Here is a 24202-nt window from a genome sequence, read left to right as displayed (position 1 = left end):
TTTAGATGTAAAATTATTAATTAAATTTTTATATTTAAGACAACCTAATTCAAAGAAATATAAATTTTACGGTATTAAATAGAATATTATTATTAGATATAATTAATAATACACCTCACTAAAAATAAGTGTATTCAAAATTGTTTAAAAATGAAGAAAGATAGAAATATATCTAATTATTAAATGTAAGACGGGGAGAACAACATTTAAAAATGGAATAAAATTAAGAAAATAAGAATAATAAAATAAGATAATAATACAAAAAAATGCTCCCATGCTCAACTCATCATCATCGTGAAGCACAAAAAATAAATAAATAAGAAATAATGTACAAAATGATAAAACTAAATACAATCCTTAGAAAATAAAGATCATAATGAGACTAAACCCGTCATTATCATTTATCAAGAGCTAAATGGAAGTCTTTTTAAACACTAAGCAAAAGAAAAAATAAATCATATTTTTTTTTACCTAAATCAGAATAATTATAAATGATATATAGAATGGAGAAAAAGGGAAATCAAATACTTTATGACTGTAAATATATATAAGTAAAAGTTAAACTTAATGTCCATTAATGAAGCGAAATGGTAAAGGTATCTAACTGGTTATTACTAAAAAATAATAAAATATTCCATTTTGATCCGGCACAATATGGATGAATGCATGAACATTTGAATTTAATCAAGCAAGAAGCATCGTAGTATCGACCGAATCAGCGTGTTAGTGTTAGGTGAAGACGTAGAGTTTCTCTTCTCGAATCTCAATGAGCAAGAGAAGCACAGAGAGGGGAAGTTGGAAAAGGAGAAGAGAGGGAAACTTTAAAAAAAAACTAACATTTTTATTTTGCATTATATGGATAAGATAAAAAAGTTTTAATTCATGTTCTTATTGATTAAAGAGAAAGCATCACCAATGAATGAGAAATGTAACGAGAGTAGGCTATGATTGAGAGTTATTGAAGAGGAATAGATTAGACTTTATAAAATAACATTTATAATTAAAAATAAATTTAATTTGTTAAAAAAAATGTCCCTTTATTACTCTATTTATTGAAATCATAATGAGATTTTTGTGAAATATGAAACTTTGATAGATTGAAATCATGTTAATCATGTGGGTCCTATTCTTTTCCATTCTCTTAAAAAATATACATAAAAATATATTTAATATATTAAAAATAATGATCCAAATTTTAAAGATTGATATTGCATAATCTTTTATTATGTGCACCCTATTTTTTTCATTCTCTTTAAAATTTATATTTAATATATTAAAAATAATAGGCCCAATAAAAAATTGGGCCCCATGGTTTCTGTGTCCCTGGCAATGCCGATCGATTCCAGCTCATCGAAGAACTGGATTAAGTCTTTCCATCTCTTAGCACCGACAAGTCTTCTTGTAACTTTCGAGATTGTTTCGATTGTAAGGAATGTTAGAAGCAATCTGATGATGGAACTTCGTTTTGAGCGTGAATCGTTTTTCTTAAGAAAATTTTGCTCTCATCATGTTACTGCTGAGTTTAGTGACAAATTCCCTCCAGGATACTCAAAACAAAATAGAATCTATAGACATCAAATCTATAAATTCTCACAAGATAATTTAGAAAATGAAAATGATTACAAAGAAATATTAAAAAGATGTATATATAGTGAATAATACAACTTATGGAGACACCTATTCATGAATGGGCACGTTAACTGTCACATTTATTCATAAAAAAAAAATTCAAAATTAAGAGGCTTTAATTCTGAATTTTAACTAATTTTATATATATGCCCACATGTCCATCTTGTTCCACTTGGTCATCAATGTCACCAATTAAATACAACATACTTGATACATATCTTTTAATAAGCTTATCAAACATCTTCATTCTTTTTAACGTGGGACTAAACCTATACCACTAACTATATTCAACAAGGAAACCTCTGCAATGCATTTTCTGCACTAAGTCCCACATCCTACCCATCTGCCTCATTTTCCCCAGCAAGTCCACCATCCTATTCTGAGCGAATTGTGTGTGTTCGTATCCATTGCGCGAACTAACCCACTCAAAGAAGCCCAAAGCAGATTTCCAATCGTCTCCAAAATTCTGCAGTAGATCATCGACGAGCTTAGCTGTAAGCTGAATTTGGCTGCAAAATCGATCAGACAGCAAGGATTGAACAACAGCATCAACTGTGGCATTCTGATCTTTCAAGATCACTCGTCTGATGTGATGTGCATTTCTGGATTCTTCATCGGTTTGTTTTTGCTTTCGCTCGAAAGATGCTAACGAATGTGGCAGTGTGGTATAACAAGCCTCAAAGCCCCCAGAAAACAGACCAACAATTGTCTCTGTTCTTCCTTGCAGAGATCGAAAAAACACCAAGAAGACCCTGCACTTAATGTATCAAGAGAATACACAATCCGTATTAAAAATTCCATTTTTTTTTCCTCCAGAAATCAAGAGCAGAGAGCAAATGGGCATGGTTCTTCAGGTAAGACAGAAGAACAAATTTGAAAGGGAAAAAAAAAGGAGTTTTGAATTGAATACAATATAGCGTACCTTGCAGGGAACTTTCATCTAGAGGGAAGGGGCCCAACCGCCAAAGCTGAAGGTTCCACTGTTAGGGGTTTGCCGCTAGATATAGTTCCGGGCGATGCGAGCACAACCTGCGATATCTTCAGAGCAATGGTTTCGAAGAATCGAAGGGAATCATCTCGCTGGATGGTAGATTCAACAGGAAGATGAAGTGATTGATCGCTGCTGCGGCAAGAGGACCGCTTCATGCCACACAGAGCACGTAGCAACAACACAAACCTAATCCATAGGTAAAGATATAGTTGGTTAGGGTAACAACTGGTATAGTCAAATCGTTTCTGCCATATTCTCAGTAAAAATCACAGCAGCAAGCGACCAAAATCCGTGCGCTACCGGAATCCAACATCAAGGTTTACCAGGATTAAAACGAGGATCCCGCTGGATTCAAATGCTAAGTGCGGCGACCAGCACTCTCCCCCTTCCGGCCTCTAAAAATCTAGTCGCCTCAAAACTCTCGCCGGCGCCGGCGCCGACGCCAAGCAAAAGGCGCAGCCGGCGGAGGGTACGCGGCCGCCGCCCGATGCGCACTATGACGAAAACATGGGAAGGGGTTCGAATTGGATCGATGGCCATTGGTGGGCTTCGCCCGTTGTGCATTTAATATTTTTTTTTTGAAGATTAAAAAAAACTTATTATTGTTTTCGTTAAAAAAACATTAAAATTTTAAAATAAACATCCTATTATATTTTTATTTTTAAAATATCTTTATTTCAATATTATTATAATAATTATAAAATAATTACTACAAGTGTGAAAATTAATCGATTCAACTTTATTAAAAATATTATACATATAACACTTTTATATTAAAAAATATTATATTATATTATATCATTTAAACTCGATAAAACCGTTTTATACGTTTTTGTGATATAGAACAATTATTATTTACATTCACATTTGATATATTTTCTTGTATTGACATCTACAAATATAAACATATAATTTCATCAAAATATATACATAAAGCTGATTAATTATTCATGAATCATGATCAAATACTAAGCAACAAAAATATTGAAATATGGGTTAAAAAGTCGTTCATTCAATCATCCTAAAAGATAAAACTTAAAATCTGATTCATTGGCAAATATGCACTAATTGTCATTCTGTGGTTGGAGACGAGGGGGAGGACGTGTCACTGGAGATGATGGCGGAGCTAGAGAGTAACGCTGCAAGAGAATGAGGCTAAACACAGACATGTAGGATCCTTTTATAGCAATACTTGGGCGAAATTATACCTCTTCTTTACTGGTTAAAAAAAATGCATTTTTTAATTATTATTTTATAAAGAAAAGATAGCTATTAAATTTAATATTTGAAAATAGTTGGGAAGAAATCTCAAACTTCACTTCTAATGTCATCTTTGTTAACAGTATGCTCTATACGAAATTGTTAATTCCAAATACTGAGACTAGTCCCTCCATTGAGGGAACAATCAATCATTTACATATTGCACAAAGTATTTAGATAAGACAGTCATTTAGTAAGAACTTGGTAATCACAAATTCATGTAAGATCCAAGGGTCTATATTTTCCCTTCCACTTTAATAGGAAAATATATGTTAAGAAGATCCATAAGTTAATAAAAAGAAATAGCACAGCAATTTAAAATAACCTGCACCCTTTAGTCCTTGGAGGTGGCATATTATCCTCAAAATATTAAACCAAAAGATGAGAGATGCTCTATATGTTGAGTATATGTAATCCCACAACTAATTGATAAGTGACGATCAAAAGGAGAATTCTTGATAACTTACACTGACTGAAATCAAAAAGCATAATCATGCTGCACTTATACACTATAAACTGACTGCTTTCCCATCATTTCACAAAAAACAGCTCGACTTCGGAAAGCCAATTAGGATGATGACCAAGATAAAGATGATATCACTTTCTCAGTACCTGATTTCACCAGAGTCAAGACAGAAGGTGGGGCATCAATTCTTGGGCTAGTAATACTATTGTAAATGTAGAGTTTTTTGACACAAATTATCCCGCCGTGACTGAAACGACCCCACTCCTCCATTCTCGTCAATGACCTCCACGTTAAGCCGTGGCATCTTAGCAAATAATTTGCATTCCCCCAGTGTCACAGAGCATGATGACATCCAAAGGCATCGCTTCGTCTCCAGTTTATCTGGATTGTCCAACAATGCCTTGATCCCAAACGGGTATTTCCTAATGTCCAGCATGCGTAATTTCCTACAACCAGATAGAATGTAATGAAGACCTGAATCCCCATCACCAGCAAAACCATCTGAGAGCCTCTCAAGACGATTTGCTGAGGCCCCAATAGTTTTGAACATGCAATCAATAAGAAGACCAGATATGGAGAGACGTCGGAGGTCCTTGCAAGATTCAACAATAGCCCCAAAGCCAGCATCTAGAGGTTCATGAGTAATATAATCAGGGGTGTAAGGCTTCATGATGCAGAGCCGGAAGTATGTGAGATTGGGGCGTAAGGAGGGCAGAATTAGTCATCTGCCGGCAAAAATATAGAACAGACTCAAGCATTACACAACCAGAAGAGACAGCAATAAAGCCAATTTCTGTGAGAGGACAGTAATGACGATCAGAAGGAAATATTTGCAATTTTCAGAGTTAGCAAGATGGTGCCATAGCAATAAGCCCGTCGTCCTCAATTAGGTCCCTAACCTGACAAAGCATGTCCCTTGCTAATATGCAAACACAAACAGAAGCATGACATAGTATTAGGGAAATAAGACAATCATATAGAGTTTTTTGAGAGTAGTGATGGTTCAACTAATAAAATTTATTCCTGCAGCCAAAAATAAAACCAAAATTAACAATTTAAGACTCTGCCAATAGTGAATTGTAACAAAAGATGTACACAGAGAAAAGAAAAACTATCAAAAAGGAATTAAAAAAACCATGCATATGTAAAAGACACCCTAGATAACTGGAATAGCTGGATAACATATCAAATAATGCAGTTGATCCAAATGAAGAAAATGATATTAATTTGATGAGGCCATGAAGATATACCCATAGCTGTTGAAGATTTTTACACTGGCTAACTACTTTTGAGAGCTCTGGTGTTTGTATGCTAGTCTGATGGAGACACAGTGCTGTAAGACCTTCACAAATTGAATATATTGCTGGTAAGTATAATGGTCCAGCTTTCCAAGATAGGTTCTTCAAATGTTTTAAGTGAGCAAAAGCAGATTCAAGCTTGGATAAAAATCCTGGATGACCTTCTCCTATGAGAATGCCAATACCAAGGTCTACCAGCTGTGGAACCCCGTGTAGAAGGCCAACAAGTTCATCTAGAGGAGTGACATGATTGAGTCTGAGGGTCTTGAGATTGGGACATGCTAATGAGGTGCTCAAGAATAGATACATTCATCTCACCATCTAGACATGCAATGTTGAGAGTAACCAGGCAAGTAAAGGATTTTGGAAAATGAGATATCCAGTTTATACAATTCTCCTTCACTTTATATTGATGCAGATCAAGTGCCTTCAAATTCCTGCTGTGGAGAAAAAAAATCACCATAATAGATCCAAGCAACAAAAGGATACTAGTTAGTAAAAGGAGGAGTAAATCCTATCGAGTTTTCATTTGCTGAACAATGTTAAGAGAATTGACTATCAATATGTTCAAGACAATGGTCACATGTGGACGTAATCTTTTAGCATAAAGTCAAATATCTAATTAACATGTTTCAATCAAATTCCTGCCTTTGATTTTAACATGTTTCAACAATGAAAAGCTACGAAGTTGACAACACAAAACTGTCTCACAAGTATACAAAATCACCCTAATAATATGTTTTCCGTGAAAGAAAATCCATAAAACATCAAAACCTCTAATCTCTTATTAAGCACAACTGAGGATATGTAAACAATAAGTAACTACGAGGCATTATTACAGCTCAGAATAAGCACTTAACTAAGCTTTGGCGGATAAAATACATAAATTACCACACAAGTGAGACTATAAAGGGACAAATTAAACATAAATCTGAAAGGGGAGAAAGAATGGTTTTCCCCTCAAATGCAGTGGCAAGTAACCCTTTACAAAGCAACTCATAGTACCAATGTGGAGTTGACTCGTTTCAGATAATCAAGCTAATGGCTCTAAATAGCAAGCATTAAACGCAAGTTAATGGTCAGTTAAAAAGTAGATGGAACTAAAAATTTCAAATTGGGAACTAAAAATAAGAACGGTCAAATTTGGTGTAACACCAACTGATCTATCTAGATTTAGAATACCAAATTATAACTCTAAGGCCAGAATTGAAAGTAAAAGTGAAAATAAAGAGAAGTAGGCAGGCAATATGAAAAGAAGATAGTGACTCCGACCTGCAGTTGGTTGCAATGGCAGCAAGCCCGGCAGTGCTGAACCCTTCAAAAAAGACTAGAGACATAACCCTAAAGTTCTTAAAGGACCAAGCGATAAGCTCGAGACAATCATCAGAGACCACCATTCGCTTGAGGCGAAGCTCCTCAAGAAACGGCCACCCCTCGGCTATTGATTGGATCTACTTCCCCGCCCCACAGCCCCAATCAGCGGCCACTAGGTTGAGATCCATGAAATGCGGCATCCCCTTGATGGTCGCCACCTTGACATCTGGGAATAGCCGCACTGCCGCAGCCGGTGCCACTACATAGCAGTTCCCCACGAAGATCTTCCGTCTCGACAGCCGTTCTATCTGGTACCAAGAACGGCAGACTAGGGCAACGACATGGCGGTTGGCATACACACCTCATCAGGGAAGATGCCCGCCAAAGAGAAGGCCATGTCCTACAATTATGAAGGTTGAATGTTTTTTATAAATATATATAAAAGGGCTATATAAATTTACAGCTATTTTGATTTGATGCAGCCACACTAGTATTATCAAAAACCATCAATTACTGGTTTCTGATTATGAAATTCTTCAATTATTGTGCAACCAAAAATGCACAAGGGTTCATCAAAGAAGCAGCTTTTTATTGCTACAAATCAAATATCTTCAACAAGAAATTTTTTTCCATAATAAGAACAATTAAGAGAGATTTGTCATGCTCACATCTTCATCTGCAATTGCTTCACATTGAATTGGCACAGGCTGACCCAATTCCCTTTTGCAAATTTTCTGCATCTCACTGGCAACAGCCAGAGCCAATGAATCCTATACCAACCAGTAGGACATAACACAAAAGTGAGATTCTAATAGAAAAAATGGGAATAACACCAAACCAATAGTGCATAAAGATTTGAATATTTACTTGATGAGCCTCAAACGAAGGATTAAATAAACAGCCCGGAGGCTCCACTTCAACAACTGGAATGATGGAAGCCTTCTGTTTCTGTGAGAACAAAAATGAGAAGACTTTTTTGAAAAAAATAAGTTAAAATCAAGCGGTTGAGAAATGAGAAACCTCTATTCTTATTCAGGAAGGAATAGACAATTACAAGGAAAACCCCTAGTCCGATGTTAAGAAAAAAATGGCATAACATGATCCAATAACATCATAAATAAATAATCCATCTCGTCAATGAAAGCATAAAACTGATAATCATATGTTTATGGTACATTATGAAAATTGATTAGCTCAAACAGTTTTGTGGATCTTATCTTCTCTCACTCAAAATATTTTAATTTAATTCACCTAACAGTTTGAAATAATAAAAAAGATTAATTTGGCTCTATAAATTATCTGAAATGGGCTATCTATCTTAGCCAGTAAATGCAATAGCAGCTATTTAGCATTTTGCATAGGCCAATTCGAGGACAGTATTATGCAGAAAAAAGATTGACCATATAAAATTTAGTGGCATTAATACTTGTCCTGCTAAACGATATCAACAACACAATTCTGCTTTGCATCACAATTTATAATCACAATGGGGGAGCAAATGCTCATTTCAGATATCAATGGTTCAACTAATGAAATGATCAGATAGCAGTGGTGATACGTTATGATGTCCTGTACGGGACCAAAGACAAAATAAAAAAAACAAATAGAATATTCAAGTCCCTTAAATTTACCAAACTTTTTTTCGGATCCAATACAAGATTATGAATTTTGGAAACAAATAATTATCATAGACGCTTTCACATGAGTACCAATAACTTATTACCAAAAATTAATTGTCAAATAAAGAAAAACTCACCTTTTTAGGCCTGTCAGTTGCTTCACCTGCAAGATTTACAGATAACTTATGATGTTTAATTCAACTTTTAAAACTTAGCAATGCAATAGACCAAATGAGAAGTAGAGAAATCAGAGAACCTTCATTATTCCATATGTCAGTTAGAGTGGAAGTTATATCATCTACCTAAGGACAAACATTATAAGAGATGCATATCATGAACTTTTATATATAAAAAAGAACACTTAAGAGAGATTGCACTGTAGAATGAAATGTCGTTCCGTGCCATCCGACACGAATAGTTTTTACTTTTCCGCCGGGCGGGCAAAACCGGCAGTGAAGGCATCCTGTCTGCGAAGCGTCGCAGCGGTGTCGGAGGAGTCGCGGGACACCTCTATAGGCGTCGGAAGCGTCCCACGACGCCTTCGGCTCCAAAGGCATTACAAGACGCCTCTGGCACCAGTTCAGAGTATATATTGAAGTGACCTTTATATCCTTGGATAAAAAACAAAAAGAAAAAATTAACAAGGCTAACTAACAATTCAGATCATGCTTAGCTTTCTCTCACAGCGAAAAAAAAATGAAAGTTTACCTTCTAAACCCCTAAAAATATCGAAGAGAGAGCCAAAAATTGAAAGAGAGATCTGTCTTACAATCTTGGAAGATTGAGTCGAAGTGGGAGATTTTCGAAATTGACACCGTTTGTGTTTTTCCTGGAGAAAATATCCATTTTTTCAGGTATTTATAGAGTTCGGGTTTGAAGCACAGTATACGTTGATGCTATTCTTGGCTATTGATTGTGTAAAAATGCATTATATTGAATTTCTTTTGATTGCATGATTGATATCGGTGATATTATGATTCCATTCGGTTAAGTACCTGATTGGCTTAAAATATATAAAACCCTATTTAATTTTACATGTTTACAGTGGGTTGAGTAGAGTACATGTGTGTGGCCATGAAGATCATGATATGAAAACACTGACATGTGTGTGGTCCATTCTCCATTACTTTAAAGTTTCATTTATTTATTATCCAAGTTGTCTATTTGTCTATTTCTCCAATGGTTTTTTATTACCTATGGTATGTCATTTGTCTATTTGTCTCAGATTCATCGCTAATTTTTTTTTTCACTTTTCCTATTTCTTTGTATCAGTTGGATGCACAAATACAATGTTTACTTTGGAATTGCACTACAGTGGTAAATTTCAGGGAAAACATGATGATTGGGAATATGTTGGAGATGAGGTGGTCTTTATAGAAAGAGTTAATCCTGATTATATATCAATGTTAGAGTTACAAAATGTGTTAAAGCAGATGAGGCTCCCTGTACATATTCCTATCTATTTCAGGGGCTCTGGTCAGAACTCAAGAAATAAAGTGGGGATGACTGTGTGCTTGAAATGTTTTGCTTTTATAGGGATAAACCTCATATTAAGCTATACATAGGAGACTTGAAAGATGGGTTGGAAAAACTCTGATTGGTATGATGTTAATGCAGCTGAGACTATTGTAGGCATCCCAAGCAATGCTAATTTTGCTTCTCAATGCATGTATACTTTAGATAGTCAGCGAATTTTAAATCAGGAGTAAACACATGCAGGTCATGAAAAATACCAGAATATTTGTGGATCCAATAATGATACTGAAACTGGGGGTGTAAATGAGGATTTAAGAAGTGAGGATCTTGATGATACATATGTAGGACATTCTGATGCTTTCACTGATGATGAAAGTGACATAGAGTACTTTCTAGATGGTGATAGTTTAAGTGACCATTGCGGGATTGATAGAGAAAGTGAATCAGCTAACAGTAAGTTAGGAGAATATATGCTGAATATGCAAATCTAATTTCTGGTGATTATTCTGATTTCACATTTATGAAGGTAGATGGACAGTTTGCAGAGGCAGATCAAATTGGTGATGATGAGAAATTAGAAGAAGTTGTTCATTCATCTGATGAGGAAAATGCTATTGAGTTCCCTGAGTTTAATGAAGAAAGAGATATGGATAACCCTAAGATGACTGTGGGATTAATTTTTCCAAGTGTCCATATTTATAGAAAGGCACTTAGAATGTACTCAATTAAAAAAGGGTTTGAGATAAAACTTATAAAGAATGAAAAGAAAAAAGTGTGGAAAATGTAAAAAGGAGTGTGGATGGAAGATTTATGCTAGCATTTATAAGAAGTCAGCCCAAATTCAAATTAAATCAATTGCTGGGACTCCACACAGGTGTAAGTGGTCATTTAGAAATAGGAATGCCAATTCCAAATGGCTAGACAATAATTTCATAAGAGAGTTTGCTGATAACCCAAAATGGAATGCTATTAGTTTCAGAAAGGTTGTGAAAAGAAAGTTTAGGCTACATGTGCAACCACGGCAGGCTTATCGGGCTAGACAACAAGCATATAAAATGATTCAGGGTGAGCATAAAGATGAATATACCAGGTTGTGAGATTATTGTGCTACATAGTTGAGAAAAAAATCCAGGGTTTACTTGCCATTGTACAGTCTGAAATTACAGTTGTGGGTAGAAATCCAGTATTTCAAAGACTGTTTCTCATGTTTTCTGCACAAACAAAAGGGTTCTTGGAAGGGTGCAGACCAGTGGTTGGCCTAGATGAGTGTCATTTAGAGGGAGTTTTTGGAGGCCATTTATTACATGCAGAGGCAAGGGATGCAAATAATCAGATGTACCCGCTAGAGATAGCTGCTGTGGAGTCAGAGTGCAGAGATAGTTGGTCTTGGTTTTTGGATCTGTTATCACAGCAAATTGGCTCACCAATGGATAGGGGGATAGTGTTATCACAGCAAATTGGCTCACCAATGGATAGGGGGATAGTGTTCATTCTGACCGACAAAAGGTAGTTCACAGTTCTATAATAATATGCATATTTCATTTGCATTTTCCTTTGGTATGATGTTAACATATTATTTGACCCCTTTTTTTTCAGGGGCTGGTTGAGACCTTTGAGGGAATGTATCCAGGTGTTGAACACAAATTCTGTGTACGAGACTTATATGCCAATTTCAAACTGAGGTTTAAGGACAAGATGTTGAGGAGCATACTTTGGGCTGCAGCTAGAGTTTATACACAAGATAAATGGGAGCAAAAAATGGCTGAACTTAAAAATGTTGATCAAGAGGCTTATAAGTGGCTTTCTCAAATTCCTTCTCAGTTCTGGGCAAGGTGCTTTTTTGGGACGCAAAGTAAGTGTGATTTACTTAGCAATAACATCAGTGAATCATTCAACAAATACATAAATGCTGCTAGAGATGACCCTATTTTAACAATGATGGAGACAATTAGGAGAATGATAATGTGTAGGTTTCAAGAAAAAAAGAATGGATTAGTAAGGTGAAAGGGAATATTTGTCCTAAGATAGGAGAAAAAATTGAGGAAAACTGCAAGAAATCTAATGATTATGATGTTTTGTATGCGGGGCAAGGGGTGTGGGATGTTAAAACCTACAATCAAAACTATGTTGTTCATTTAAATAGGGCAAGTTGCAATTGTCGAGAGTGGGACATAACTGGAATTTCTTGTCCACAAGCATGTTCTGCATTACTCCATTCACAGAATCTGGAGCTTGAAAATTATGTGCATTCCTATTACTCTCTATCATTTTACCAAAAATGCTACCAGCAGTTGATCATGTTGGTTGCTACTCGGAAAGCCTAGAGGTTCCACTGTACAAAAATTTTGTACAAAGGTCTGAACCTTTTCTTAACTACCATGTGTTCTTTTAAATTAAATTTTGGATCGCCTGCGGAACTTAACACGTTTGATCCAAAACTTAATCTATTTGTTCTTTTAGGTTTTGACTTGGATCTCCTGCGGAACTTAACACGTTCGACCCAAATCACCTTAAGTTATTAATTCCATTAAATATTAATTTCCATAATTGGTTCCCAGTACTGACGTGGCGAGGCACATGGCCTTCTTGGATATGGGAGCAACCACCACCGACTAGACAAAACCTTTTATAGAAATCTAATATTTAATTTCCTAAAATAACTTTAGGTTAACCGAAAAGAACAATCAAATCACAAGGAAAAATAAAACAAAAAAACACAACTTCGAAAAACATATTTGAAATACTAGAATCGTAAGCCTCTTGTATTTGGTATTATTTCCATAAATAACTAGTATGATGCGGAAAGAAAAATACTAGTTATACCTTTTAGAAAGACCTCTTGATCTTCTACAGTATTCCTCTTCTAACCTCGGACGTTGTGTGGGCAACGATCTTGAGATGAGAATCCACCAAGCACCTTCTTCTCCTTTCTCTAGTTTCGCCAACACAAAGATGAAGATCTTTTCCACCAACCAAGCTCTAAGGGATACAAGCTTTCTCTCCTTCTTCTTCTTCTTCTCCAAGTAGTATCCGCCACCACAAGAGCTCCAAGCAAATAGAGAAGGTTACCACCAAGAGGAAGAGAGGAAGAGGTTGGCGAGGAAAAGAGGAGAGAAATAATAGAGGTTGTTCACCTGAGCCTTCTACCCCACTTTTATAATCCTTGGTCTTGGCAATAAGGAAATTTAATTAAAACTTCCTTAATTCTTTTGCTGAAAAGGAAAAATTTATTTAATTAAAACAATTTTCCTTTCCTCAATTTACATGGCCCACACAAAGCTACAAACAAGGAGAGTTTTAATTAATTAAAACTTCTAATTTGTCTAAATTTATAAAATTTCTCCGATAATTTAATCTTCATGATTGGTTTATAAAAGGAAATTTAATAAATTAAAATCTTTCTTTTAAACATGGGGATAAAAATAAAGTTATCTCTAAAAATTAAAATCTCTTTTAATCTACAAATAAGGAAAGATATCAAATCTTTTCTCAATCTTTTGTAGAAACTAATAAAAGAGAATTATTAATTTTTAAACTTTCTTTATCATAAACATGGTTAAAAGGAAAGTTTTCTTAAAATTTAAAATTCTCCTTTAATCAACAAATAAGGAAAGATTTTAAATTTTAAACTCTCTTTTAAACATGTAGATGATTTACAAATAAGGAAAGTTTTTACCAAAAATTAAAACAATCCTTTTAATCTACAAATAAGGAAAGAGATTAATCTCTTCTCTTAATCTTTTGTAGAAAGTTATAAAAGGAAATTTTTAATTTTTAAACTCTCTTTTAAAATCATGATATCCACATAAGAAATAATTTTAATAAAAATCCTTTTAATATTCTAGTGGCCGGCCACCTAAGCTTGGGACCCAACTTTGGCCTACATGGCTCATCCACTTGGACTTGGCCGGCCCTAGCTTGGGTTCCAAGCTAGCTTGGCCGGCCCCATTGGATGGGTAAGAAGGTGGGTATGCGGTGGGTATAAATCTCTATATACTAGAGGCTACGATAGGGACCGAGAGGAGGAATTGGTTTTGGTCTCCGATGAAATTAAGCATCCGTGTGCCCCACAACTAAATTTCATCGATAATAATTCATTCCACTAAAGAACTATTATTGAACTACCGCATCCCAATTACATTTGGGCTCCTTCTTATTATGGCGTGTTAGTCTCCTGTGTTTAAGATATCGAATGTCCACTAATTAAGTGAGTTCACAACTCATTTAATTAATATCTAAGTCAGTAGTACCACTCAACCTTATTATCAGTGGACTAAGTCCACTGCAGGGTTTAACAATCCTTATGAGCTCCTCTTGAGGACATTATCAACCTAGTATCTCTAGGACACAGTTTCCTTCTATAATCAACAACACACACTATAAGTGATACCATTTCCCAACTTATCGGGTTTATTGATTTATCGAACTAAATCTCACCCATTGATAAATTAAAGAAATAAATATCAAATATATGTGCTTGTTATTATATTAGGATTAAGAGCACACACTTCCATAATAACTGAGGTCTTTATTCTTTTATAAAGTCAGTATAAAAGGAACGACCTCAAATGGTCCTACTCAATACACTCTAAGTGTACTAGTGTAATCATATAGTTAAGATAAACTAATACCTAATTACACTACGACCTTCCAATGGTTTGTTCCTTTCCATCTTGGTCGTGAGCTACTGTTTATAATTTATAAGGAGCCGATAACATGATATTCTGTATGTGACACCACACACCATGTTATCTACAATATAAATTAATTGAGCAACTACATTTATCATAAATGTAGACATTTGACCAATGCGATTCTTATTTCTATATTAATGTTTATACCAAAAGCTAGGCTTTTAGTATACACTCTAACAGATCATGCCTATACCAGATCGCAATTTATGGGTTAAATCGGGTAGTGAACCTATTGACCCACCTCTAACTAGAAGAAAGCCAGGTAGACCTAAAAAGTTAAGAAGAAAGAGTGCTGATAAAATTTGCCAAAAGAAAGATGATGTTGAGAGGGTAACAAGGAAAGGATATGCCAAAACCAGCTGCAATTGCTTACAGCAGGGACACAATTTAAGATCCTGCACAAATTCCACTCATCCAAAAAGCAAGTTGACGAGGAAGGAAATTCAACAGGTATCAAGTTCTTAAATAATTGTTAGTTTGCTTTTGCACAATCATCTAACATTTTTGTTTTTCTTGGATGTGTAAGATGGTGCTAAGTGCTGAAAATCAAGAACCTCAAGGTTATGTCAATTTGAGTGGAGTAGAAGTTGAGAGGACACATAAAGGAAGGGGCAAGGTTAGTGTTAGAAAAAAAAAAGTGTAGGAAGTTCTAGGAGTAGAGGAAGGGGAAGAGGCAGAGGAAATGCTGAGATTTGTGGCCAAGATGGTGAAGGGGGCGGAAGGAGAAGAAAGGGGAAAAGCATAGGCAATGGAAGGGGTGTTAGCAAAGAACATATTGGGAGTTTTAATAGAGGTTAGGGGCAAAATAGTGGGCCTTTGAGTGGTATAGGAGTGTGGAATGGAATTGGATACTCTAATATGCGTACATTTGTGGCTTTTGACCAGATAAAATCCACTAGTTTATCAATTTTTCCCATTTTACAAATATGGAGACATTCTAATTTTATTGAATTTTGGAAGGAATTTGACTATTTTCAAGGAGGTAGTGTCACAAGTGAGACCAACAATCAAATAGCAGGGACTAATGAAAATCCTCGAGTATGTTTCTTATTCACATTTACTTAGCAATTTGGTTATCTAGTTTTTTGGATCTATGAGCGTTACATTATATTTGTTTACATTTTATACACTTTATTTTTTGTAGCTTCAAGCACATATGTCTGCACGTGGTGAATACTTATTGTCCACTCAACAGTCATCAAGTGGAATGCATTTTGTAAGGGATGCTGGTCCAGAAAGTGGAGAAAATATGTGATCTATTGTTTCTTTGAGTTATTTAGCATGCAAGTTTCATAATTTTGAACAGTATTATGGTGTGCTTATGGATTGTACTTTTGTGAAGGTTGTACCTTCTAGATGTTAGATCCAATACATTAACTTTTGGTTTGTCTCCTCATATCAAGGCAAATACTTGTAGCAGTTTGCCTTCTTTTGTGAGGTACAACTAACATAATATAGGTAAGACAATACTAAAGTTGCTAATATGAACTTTTTCTGTCCAGATGAATTTTCCTCAGTTTTTGACAAAGCTCTTTTACAAATTTTCTCACATTTGGTCAATTCAATGTGTTAATTTTCTTTTTTTTACACAAGGATATAATAGTCAATTCAATATGTTTTTTTTCCTCTTAAGATTATTATCAAAAAAAATATCAAAAAGAGAAGGGCACAATTGTCTATTACATTTTTTTTTCACATTTGACTTTTGGTCAAAAGAGGTTAAATGTTATTTTTTAAATACAGAGGGGTAAAATGTTACTTGATAGAAAATAGGGGAGTTAAAGGTATTATTAAAATATCGTGTTGTGCCAAGCCAGTCAAAACTAGTGAAAATTTTCGTTGCAACCGTGACCGGCACCGACACAACTCGACACCAAGTCCAGCGACAGCGACGGAGGCGTTGTGCGACCTTGCAGTCGCCACAAAAGGCTTAGTGACCCCCACGACCGAGTCAGAGGGAGTTTTAATTTAAATTTAAATTGATAATCTTAATCAACTTCGTAACTATGAAAGGGATAATCTAAAAAGGCTAAATTAAATCCTAACAAAATTATCTAATAAACTATATATTTTATTTATTTTAATTTTAAAAAATAATTAATTAAATCGTCAGAGAGCTCACACAACCCCTCGGTCAACCCCCACAGTCACGTCGGCAGGTCCCGCGAGCTGGATTGCATATCAATGTCTTAATTTTTAATTAAAACTTAGTTTAATAATTTTAATTAATTCCCAGCTATAGTATGAATAATCTAAATAGGCTCTATTAAACCCAAATAAAAATATTATATTAATTATATATTTTATTTATTTTAAGTCTAAAAATATATAATAAAATTTATTTTTGCTTACCTGAGGTGGTTGCTCAAGTAAATGACGACGTTAAGCACATCAAGCTGGACGAACTGGATGATGAGGAATCATTTTTGCTTTCCAAGAGACTGGCAGATAAACATGATCTTGTTGCTTCTGAGAATTTGAGGGAAACCTTAACTTACTGTAAAGGCCTGCCTCTGGCTATTGTGGTGGTTGCCAGGCTGCAGAGACTTAGAAACAAAGAAACTGTGGAATTAGAACGTATTTACTGTAAACTCAAGTGGCAGCTCAAATGTAGCGATTTGGATGAGGGGAGCCCAGTCTTGAGTCTTTGCTATGAATATTTACCAAGCAATTTGAAAAACTGCTTCTTGTATTGTAGTATGTTCCAGTTGGATGGCAGCATAAAGAGGAAGAAGTTGAAGGAGAAAATCAAGGGCATCAGAGTCATGGACCACCCCAACCTGGTGCCCCTCATGGCCTACTACTTCAGCAAGGATGAGAAAATTCTAGTCTATGAGTACGTGCCCATGGGAAGCCTCTCTACCCTTCTACATTGGTGGCAAAAGGCGAATACGCTCGCCCCCAGCGCCCCCGCCAACCCTCTCTACCCTTCTACATGGCAGTAGAGGATCTGGTCAAACTCTCCTCAACTAGGAAACGAGAACTGCAATTGTCCTTGCAGTGATTTTAACTATTACAGTGATACCGGACATAATAGCAATTATACTACGGGTTAAGGATAAAAGGAAAATTAAAGGGAAGCAAGAAAAGATAACTATCGTTCTTTACATTTTTCCAAAGAAAAGAAAATTTTATATACTTATTTATATAAACTTTAAACCTTAAATCCTATATATATATATATATATATATAGTGTTGATATGTTGCGCACCGTAAAGTGTGTGACTGTGCGCGTAGCATATCAGACTTGTTTTTTCATTATTTTTTTAGATTTTAATTAAAAAATCAATATTTCTTATATAATTCCCTAATACATAAATATATCCCTTAAACATATTACAATACTCCATAAATACTTAAATTTATTTCATTTTTAATTGAATAAGAGACAAGTAATATGCAGAATATCATAGGAAATTTTGACATGGATGTAACATGGATATAGTTACTTCTGATCGATAATGATAAATAGCACCCACTGCCTATTCATCATAGAACATGCTTCTTTACTAATGAAATTCATGAGATACAAAGCTAACATGTAGAGCCAGAAAGATGATATACTTAAAAGGAAAGAAACAAGTGTTTGCATCAGGAAATGTCCATATATCAATTTAAAGCAGTAAGTTTATTTCTATTCAAGTAAAAGAGCATGTTTTCTGCAAAACATGTGAGTTGAGAAGTCATTAACAATCTGGATGTATCTAGAAAATAATAACGGAGATGGTAGCATGTAGGACTTGGAAAAACAACAGAAATTAGCAAACATTAGGGATTTCAATGAATGCAAGTAAGCAGCATATGTAGTGTCTACTCACTCAAGTTTTCTGAGCATTTTCTCAAAAAATATCTGGCCAGAGCATAATACAATGACTGGCATTGATGTGACAGCTTCAATGCAAACTTCTTCATCTTCATCATGAATAGCCAAGTCCAGAACTTCTAAATCACTTTCATCATTTAGTTTAGGACCAATCTTTGAGAAAATTTGAATACATAGACATTTAATTTTACTGACTTCACAAGCTTGCTGAATAATAGAATTACAAGTCCAAGGCAATTTCAACAACTCTAGAAAATCTGCGTATTTTGGGAATATATAGCTGCTTCTTTCAACATCAGTCAAGAATTCATCGTCTTGGAACAACTTTTCTCGTGACTCGAGATCTGAATCATTGATTAAGAATTAAACAAGTTGGCGTTCAGAAATGCAGATAACTAAACTAGAATTAATAATCAAGGATCAAACTTGATATAAGACTTTGTTAATACAATGTTGGCTCAGATGATAATTACAGGAATATGACAAAGTCATTTCTTGGAGAATTAAAAATACAATTGTAACATAATAAGAAACATGTTGCCGATATACTACCAAAAAAGAAAACATGATTTAAAGATTACAAAAAATGAACAAAATTTGGATATAAAATAGAAGATAAAAAGGCAAAAAGATATGGCATAAAAGGTTGTTCTAGATGATAGACGGTCAGCCTAATGCCAGGTGCTTAGGAGGTAGGCAAGGGGCTTAGGCAGCCATTGTTAAAATAATATTGAAATAGAAAATAGAACTATGTTAAATAAGAAAAAACTAATGTTAACTTTCGTATTTAACAATTGAATCCCTAATAATCTAACATGACAAATAAATAAGTTATAAGGCACCAACCATGTAACAACAAAAAATTCTACATTTCACATTATAACAAAAAAAAACAGTAACAAAATTAAAAAAATTAATAATAATAATGAATGAGAAAACAGACAAGACAAGAGTGACTTTACACAGGGAAGAGAAATAAGAAACAAGATAATCAAAATTAGTATAGGTCACTGATATTGAATAAAAAAGGGAGACAAAAGTAGTATGGGATGGGAGGCTCAGGCAAAAAAAACCTCAAACTATGGGGATAATTATGGCTATATTAAATGAACTAGTGACTTGTAAACCTAAGCGAACAGCTTAAGCCTGATTTAGTTAATTTTTCAAAGGACCTCCTATGTATATGGCTATCTCATTGAATGCAGTTAACTATTTCTCCACAAAATTAGTAAGGTACATCAGTACATGGGCCTAAACATTAAAAGATTATGCTGTAATGAAAGCAGAAACAGACACTCATCTAGCACTGAACCAAGCAATGCTTCAAAATCTCAGACATCTATTCACATGCATAACCGCGCAAGAAAAATGAATTGCAATAACTACAAAGCTTATTGTATGAGTTCATGATTCAAACTTCAAAATACTTGACATGCATTAACAAACTCTGGATCTTCTGGTAGCATGTTGCTATGTATCATGGGTATGGGTTAGTAATTTCTATAACTTTCCAAACTATCATATCCTCTATCCACAACCTTAACATAGCTTGTTTTGTGTACCAAACAAAAGAACAAATCAAGGTAAACTAAAACTTTCTGTGTGCCTAAATAAAAATGTGAACTGAACAAAAAGAACAGTCCAATTAGGCATGTTTGTAGCCAAGTGTTTGGAAGGAACAGTAGCATTTCAGAATGAAGAAAGATCAGTATATTCAAACTCAGAGTTTAAGTTTAAAAGTCGGGTGAGCAATATGTATATTATTGTGTAATATTACTTTGTTTCCACATTCCTTGAATTGACTTGTTATGGTTCTATGTTTTTTGCTCCTATTTCCTTTGATCAGTTAATCCTTTTGAAATGCATCTTTTTGTGTGTATCTTCCATCATTTCTTAAACATTGAAAAATAGGTGATTTCTTGAAAATGTGGTTAAAATTTAACTAAACAACCTCCTTGGAAAAAAACAACAAAAGATGTTATTTGACTGAACTAACGACCTAAAACAAAGTCAGCAAAAATAAACTGTAGAAACTTAGTTGGTAATTTCATACAATCCAACAAAGAAAATGATAGAATGCTAGGTGGTGCATACCTTGAAGACACAATATGTTGTGAACAGCTTGTAAATAGGTTGGCAAAGCAGATACTAGTAAGCTTGAATCCTTTGCCTGTGCAGCAAACTAATTAGTTAAGAGTTAATAATGGAGAATGAATAAAAAAAATCACAAGTATTGTTCTGCAGTACATTAATCTGACATTGATTTACAAACCTGCTTACATATCCAAGGAATCCAAGAAAATTTTTTATGGAAAATGGTAGAGGATAAACTGGAATGTGGGTGAGCTGAAAATGAAAGGCAGAGGAGAGTCAGGAGACTAAGAGCTGTTATATTTGTTTCTGGTTTTAGTGTAGAAGCTTTCAAACTTGCAGGTTTTGCAGATTCAAGAAACAAACAAATTGATCTCTTCAGTTCATTTGCAAACTTTTTCTTCTCCTCAATATCCACAAGAAAATCTGTAGTCTTTTGACGCTTGCACTCAACAGTAGAGTTGATTTCCATTGACCTTTTGCTACTGATTTGCGGCAACACAGATGACTTTAAATTAGCAACAGATGTGCTAGTATCAACTTCACCTTCTAGAACATAACTGGGAGTTAGTATAGTGATTGCTGCTCGGATGCATTGAATCAAGGGTAAACAAGGTCTTTCTGAACATAGCATCCTAACAAGAAGTCTAGGTTCCCAAATTTGCAGATGGCACCTTTTAGCAATTCTTGTATAGGCACTACACATAGCCAACTGATGAAACCATGTGTCACTTAGAGAACAAAAATGAATTATAAAAAAATACCAAAGTTAACAGCAAATTGACCTGAAGTTCACGGCTCTCTATGCTACATATGGATCTAGGGAAAGCATTAATAATCTCATTAGCTGTGGATTCAATAATCTTATCCGAACAAGAAAAATGTAGCAGATGGAGGCAAGCACCCATACAAGAATCATATATTGTGTTTCTGCAAAGAATTAGTGCATCATTAAAGAATTGAATGTAGAACTTTTTAAAAGAAGAAGTGTTGCAAGATAGAGCTTGCAGCTGTCTCAAACAAACGAGACAACAAGCTCCTACTGCAAACTTCTAACCGGCCAAAAGTCAAGGCTTTTTGTATAGCATTGGTCGGTAAACTATCCACTTGGTAATTATATCTAAGGAGAGAAAAAAGAAAGTTTAGAGATTATCATCAATGGTTGATGAGGGAGCTATTTCAAGTTCTTACAAAAAACTCTCCTACACTACTAAACTACTAACCACATTAACACTCAACTAGTTGACACTGGCGGATTCAATGGTTAACATATTCTTGAAGATGTGCTACTTTATTTTCTCAACTTCTTATTCAATTACAGTACTAATCTCCAAGTTTTTTACATTTGTTAACTATCAAGTTTTTATAACTTCCATGTAGAAAAGTTAAATGATCTCCCAACCTAGCTTGTGGGATTAATGGGAAGAGGGGTATTAAACTCTATGTCAAGATCAAGGACTACTTCTGTATGCAAAAAAGGAGATAGTGTAAAATACCATTTGTAGACAAGAATGACTCTACCTTTCGACATTATTTGTGTGTGTATTTATCAATTTGTTGCCACTTCTAAAAATTACAGCAAGTATCAATAAAATCTGCACAAAGACTGAACAAAATATCAAACATAAAGTCCATACCTGAATGTCATAGACTTACTTTCATCAAGGCACAGTATGCATGCTATTGAACGAATTACATTTTCAACGGGTATAATATTTGCATCGATCACCTCAGTTGTTATTCGTGCAAAGTCAAAACAAGCCTGTTTGCATAAAACCAAATTACCATAGAATACAAAAATGCAAGTTCATCAGCATATATACAGCATGTTCATGATAAATTAATTTTAGCGATACCAACATACCATATGCAGAGTTGCATCCCGGTAGCACAGTAAAGAAGAACAAACTGAATAAGCAAAAGAAACATTAATAAGCTCTTCCACATGGAGAGTCCCTTCCATTAGACACTTGTTAATAAGTCTGATTGTCCATGCAGCAAATGGTTGCCATCGAGTTTTATCAGTGAGACCAACCAATACACCAGGGTCATCCAGAGGTTGGCAACAAACCGGAAGCTCACTAAATGTCATAGGGCACTCTAATATCAAAGAAAACGACTCGCTGAAACACTTCAACGAAACACTATCTGAGGTTGATAAAATGTACAAAACATCTGTGAACATAACATAAGCCAATTATAGAATAGAGAATGAAATTCTACAAGAGAGAGTGGGAAAAAGAGTAGATCACAGCGCTTCTAATAATGAAATTGTACCTCGAACAAGGTCCATGGCATCCAAAAAGAATTGGCTGTAGACTTCGGGCTCTCCAGTTCGTAGTAGCGATAAAAGAGAAGTAATTGTCTCAAATATATCTCCATGGCAGGAACTACGGAAATTGGAACTAAAAGAATTAGTTATTTGACGCTCATTGGAAATGTGTTTAGATCTAAGGTTGAAAATGTGACCTGAAGGCAGGTTCCGCAAGGAAGGGAAGAACACGGTCAACACTTGCGGAACCTGCCTTGCTAGCCGTGTTCTTCCCTTCCTTGCGGAACCTGCCTTCAGGTCACATTTTCAACCTTAGATCTAAACACATTTCCAATGAGCGTCAAATAAATAATCCTTTTGGTTCCAATTTCCGTAGTTCCTGCCATGGAGATATATTTGAGACAATTACTTCTCTTTGGATGCCATGGACCTTATTCGAGGTACAATTTCGTTATTAGAAGCGCTGTGATCTACTGTTTTTCCCACTCTCTCATGTAGAATTTCATTCTCTATTCTAAAATTGGCTTATGTTATGCTCACAGATGTTTTGTACATTTCCCATCTTCTAGTGCAGGTACGTCGGATTTTCCTCCTTCATTTCCGAACATAAAACTTATGATTGATAGCACAAGCCAATGTAGCTCCTAATAGTACTGTTATTACACCTATTAAAGAAATAATATTCATTATGTAAGGTATGGATATGAAAAGAGGAAGAAGTCTAGCTACAAGAAAAATTCCCACTACTACCATGATAGCAGCGTCTATAAGAGCCGAGATAGGAGTAGGTCCTTACATTGCATCAGGTAGTTAATTTTTAGAAAATGAAAATTAACAACAGCAGGTTCTTCCATAGAGTACACCTATTAACAACAGCTTCTCGCCGATGGAGGATGAAGCAGCGGCGGAGCTGGAGGCGGCGATAAGCTCCTTTAACACATGAATGTGCTTGGCCATAGCGGAGCGGGAGGCGGCGATAAGGTCGCGCAACTCGTCCATCTGATCGGCCATACAGAAGGTGACGGCCGCGTCACTACACTCGCTTGCTTTTAGGTTTAAACGAAGGAAGCAAATAAAATAAGCATAGTAAATGAAGGAGTCAATCAAATTTGACTGGACATGATATTATTATTATTATATTTTATTTTTGGCAACCGATGGATTATAGAAAAATTATAATTATATCGTGAAACTATAATGGGATTGGGATTAAAGGGCTTAGTCTCCTTATAACATATATGTTTTAGTTGACTACTTCATTAAAGAAG

The 24202-nt window shown here is 35.0% G+C and overlaps 3 protein-coding genes and 1 pseudogene across 8 annotated transcripts in view; all 4 read right to left on the bottom strand.

Annotated features, from left to right (window-relative positions):
• The window catches only part of LOC122047630 (serine/threonine-protein kinase ATR-like), a 42623-nt gene extending 19478 nt beyond the window's left edge, over positions 1–23145 (bottom strand). Inside the window, exon 1 of the mRNA XM_042609029.1 lies at positions 22940–23145. Within this exon, the coding sequence (XP_042464963.1) occupies positions 22940–22955 (16 nt within the window). The 5' untranslated portion in view covers positions 22956–23145. The remainder of the gene's footprint in view (positions 1–22939) is intronic.
• LOC122047635 (pentatricopeptide repeat-containing protein At3g04130, mitochondrial-like) lies at positions 1892–7049 on the bottom strand. Its single transcript, XM_042609035.1, has 2 exons — positions 6917–7049; positions 1892–2381 (listed from the first exon to the last, which is right to left on the bottom strand). Exons 1-2 carry the CDS (start codon positions 7039–7041, stop codon positions 1907–1909), a joined length of 600 nt encoding a protein of 199 aa, XP_042464969.1. The 5' UTR covers positions 7042–7049; the 3' UTR covers positions 1892–1906.
• Positions 4043–6907, bottom strand: LOC122047634 (annotated as a pseudogene).
• LOC122047632 (serine/threonine-protein kinase ATR-like) lies at positions 7121–22959 on the bottom strand. Of its 6 annotated transcripts, none has more exons than XM_042609030.1 (9): positions 22527–22959; positions 22300–22424; positions 21448–21592; positions 20844–21374; positions 20666–20741; positions 18567–18915; positions 7826–7906; positions 7627–7728; positions 7121–7358 (listed from the first exon to the last, which is right to left on the bottom strand). In XM_042609030.1, the coding sequence occupies exons 1-9, from the start codon at positions 22845–22847 to the stop codon at positions 7121–7123; spliced, it is 1968 nt and encodes a 655-aa protein (XP_042464964.1). In that variant the 5' UTR covers positions 22848–22959. The 6 variants fall into 6 exon arrangements, 4 of the variants coding, with proteins under 4 accessions (XP_042464964.1, XP_042464965.1, XP_042464966.1 ...); XM_042609031.1 differs by having other exon boundaries at positions 7826–7900; XR_006130624.1 differs by lacking the exons at positions 7121–7358; positions 7627–7728; positions 7826–7906 and adding exons at positions 8715–8740; positions 8834–9188; positions 9286–9406 and having other exon boundaries at positions 22527–22948.
• Positions 23146–24202: the final 1057 nt, after the last annotated feature.

The sequence above is a fragment of the Zingiber officinale genome, chromosome 2B (assembly GCF_018446385.1).
Source record: "Zingiber officinale cultivar Zhangliang chromosome 2B, Zo_v1.1, whole genome shotgun sequence".
In the NCBI taxonomy this organism is placed as follows: domain Eukaryota; kingdom Viridiplantae; phylum Streptophyta; class Magnoliopsida; order Zingiberales; family Zingiberaceae; genus Zingiber; species Zingiber officinale.
Note: the sequence above shows the minus strand (reverse complement) of the source record. Positions and strands in the feature narration are given on the sequence as shown.

Coding starts and splice junctions, on each gene's coding strand:
- LOC122047635 (XM_042609035.1), bottom strand. CDS start 7,041: ATGGTGGTCTCTGATGATTGTCTCGAGCTTATCGCTTGGTCCTTTAAG. Junction 2,382..6,916: donor GCCATTGCAACCAACTGCAG/GTCGGAGTCACT, acceptor CATTAAGTGCAG/GGTCTTCTTGGTGTTTTTTC.
- LOC122047632 (XM_042609030.1), bottom strand. CDS start 22,847: ATGTTCACAGATGTTTTGTACATTTTATCAACCTCAGATAGTGTTTCG. Junction 21,375..21,447: donor TAGAGAGCCGTGAACTTCAG/GTCAATTTGCTG, acceptor TGGTTTCATCAG/TTGGCTATGTGTAGTGCCTA. Junction 7,907..18,566: donor AAAATGCTCAGAAAACTTGA/GTGAGTAGACAC, acceptor TTGTTCTCACAG/AAACAGAAGGCTTCCATCAT.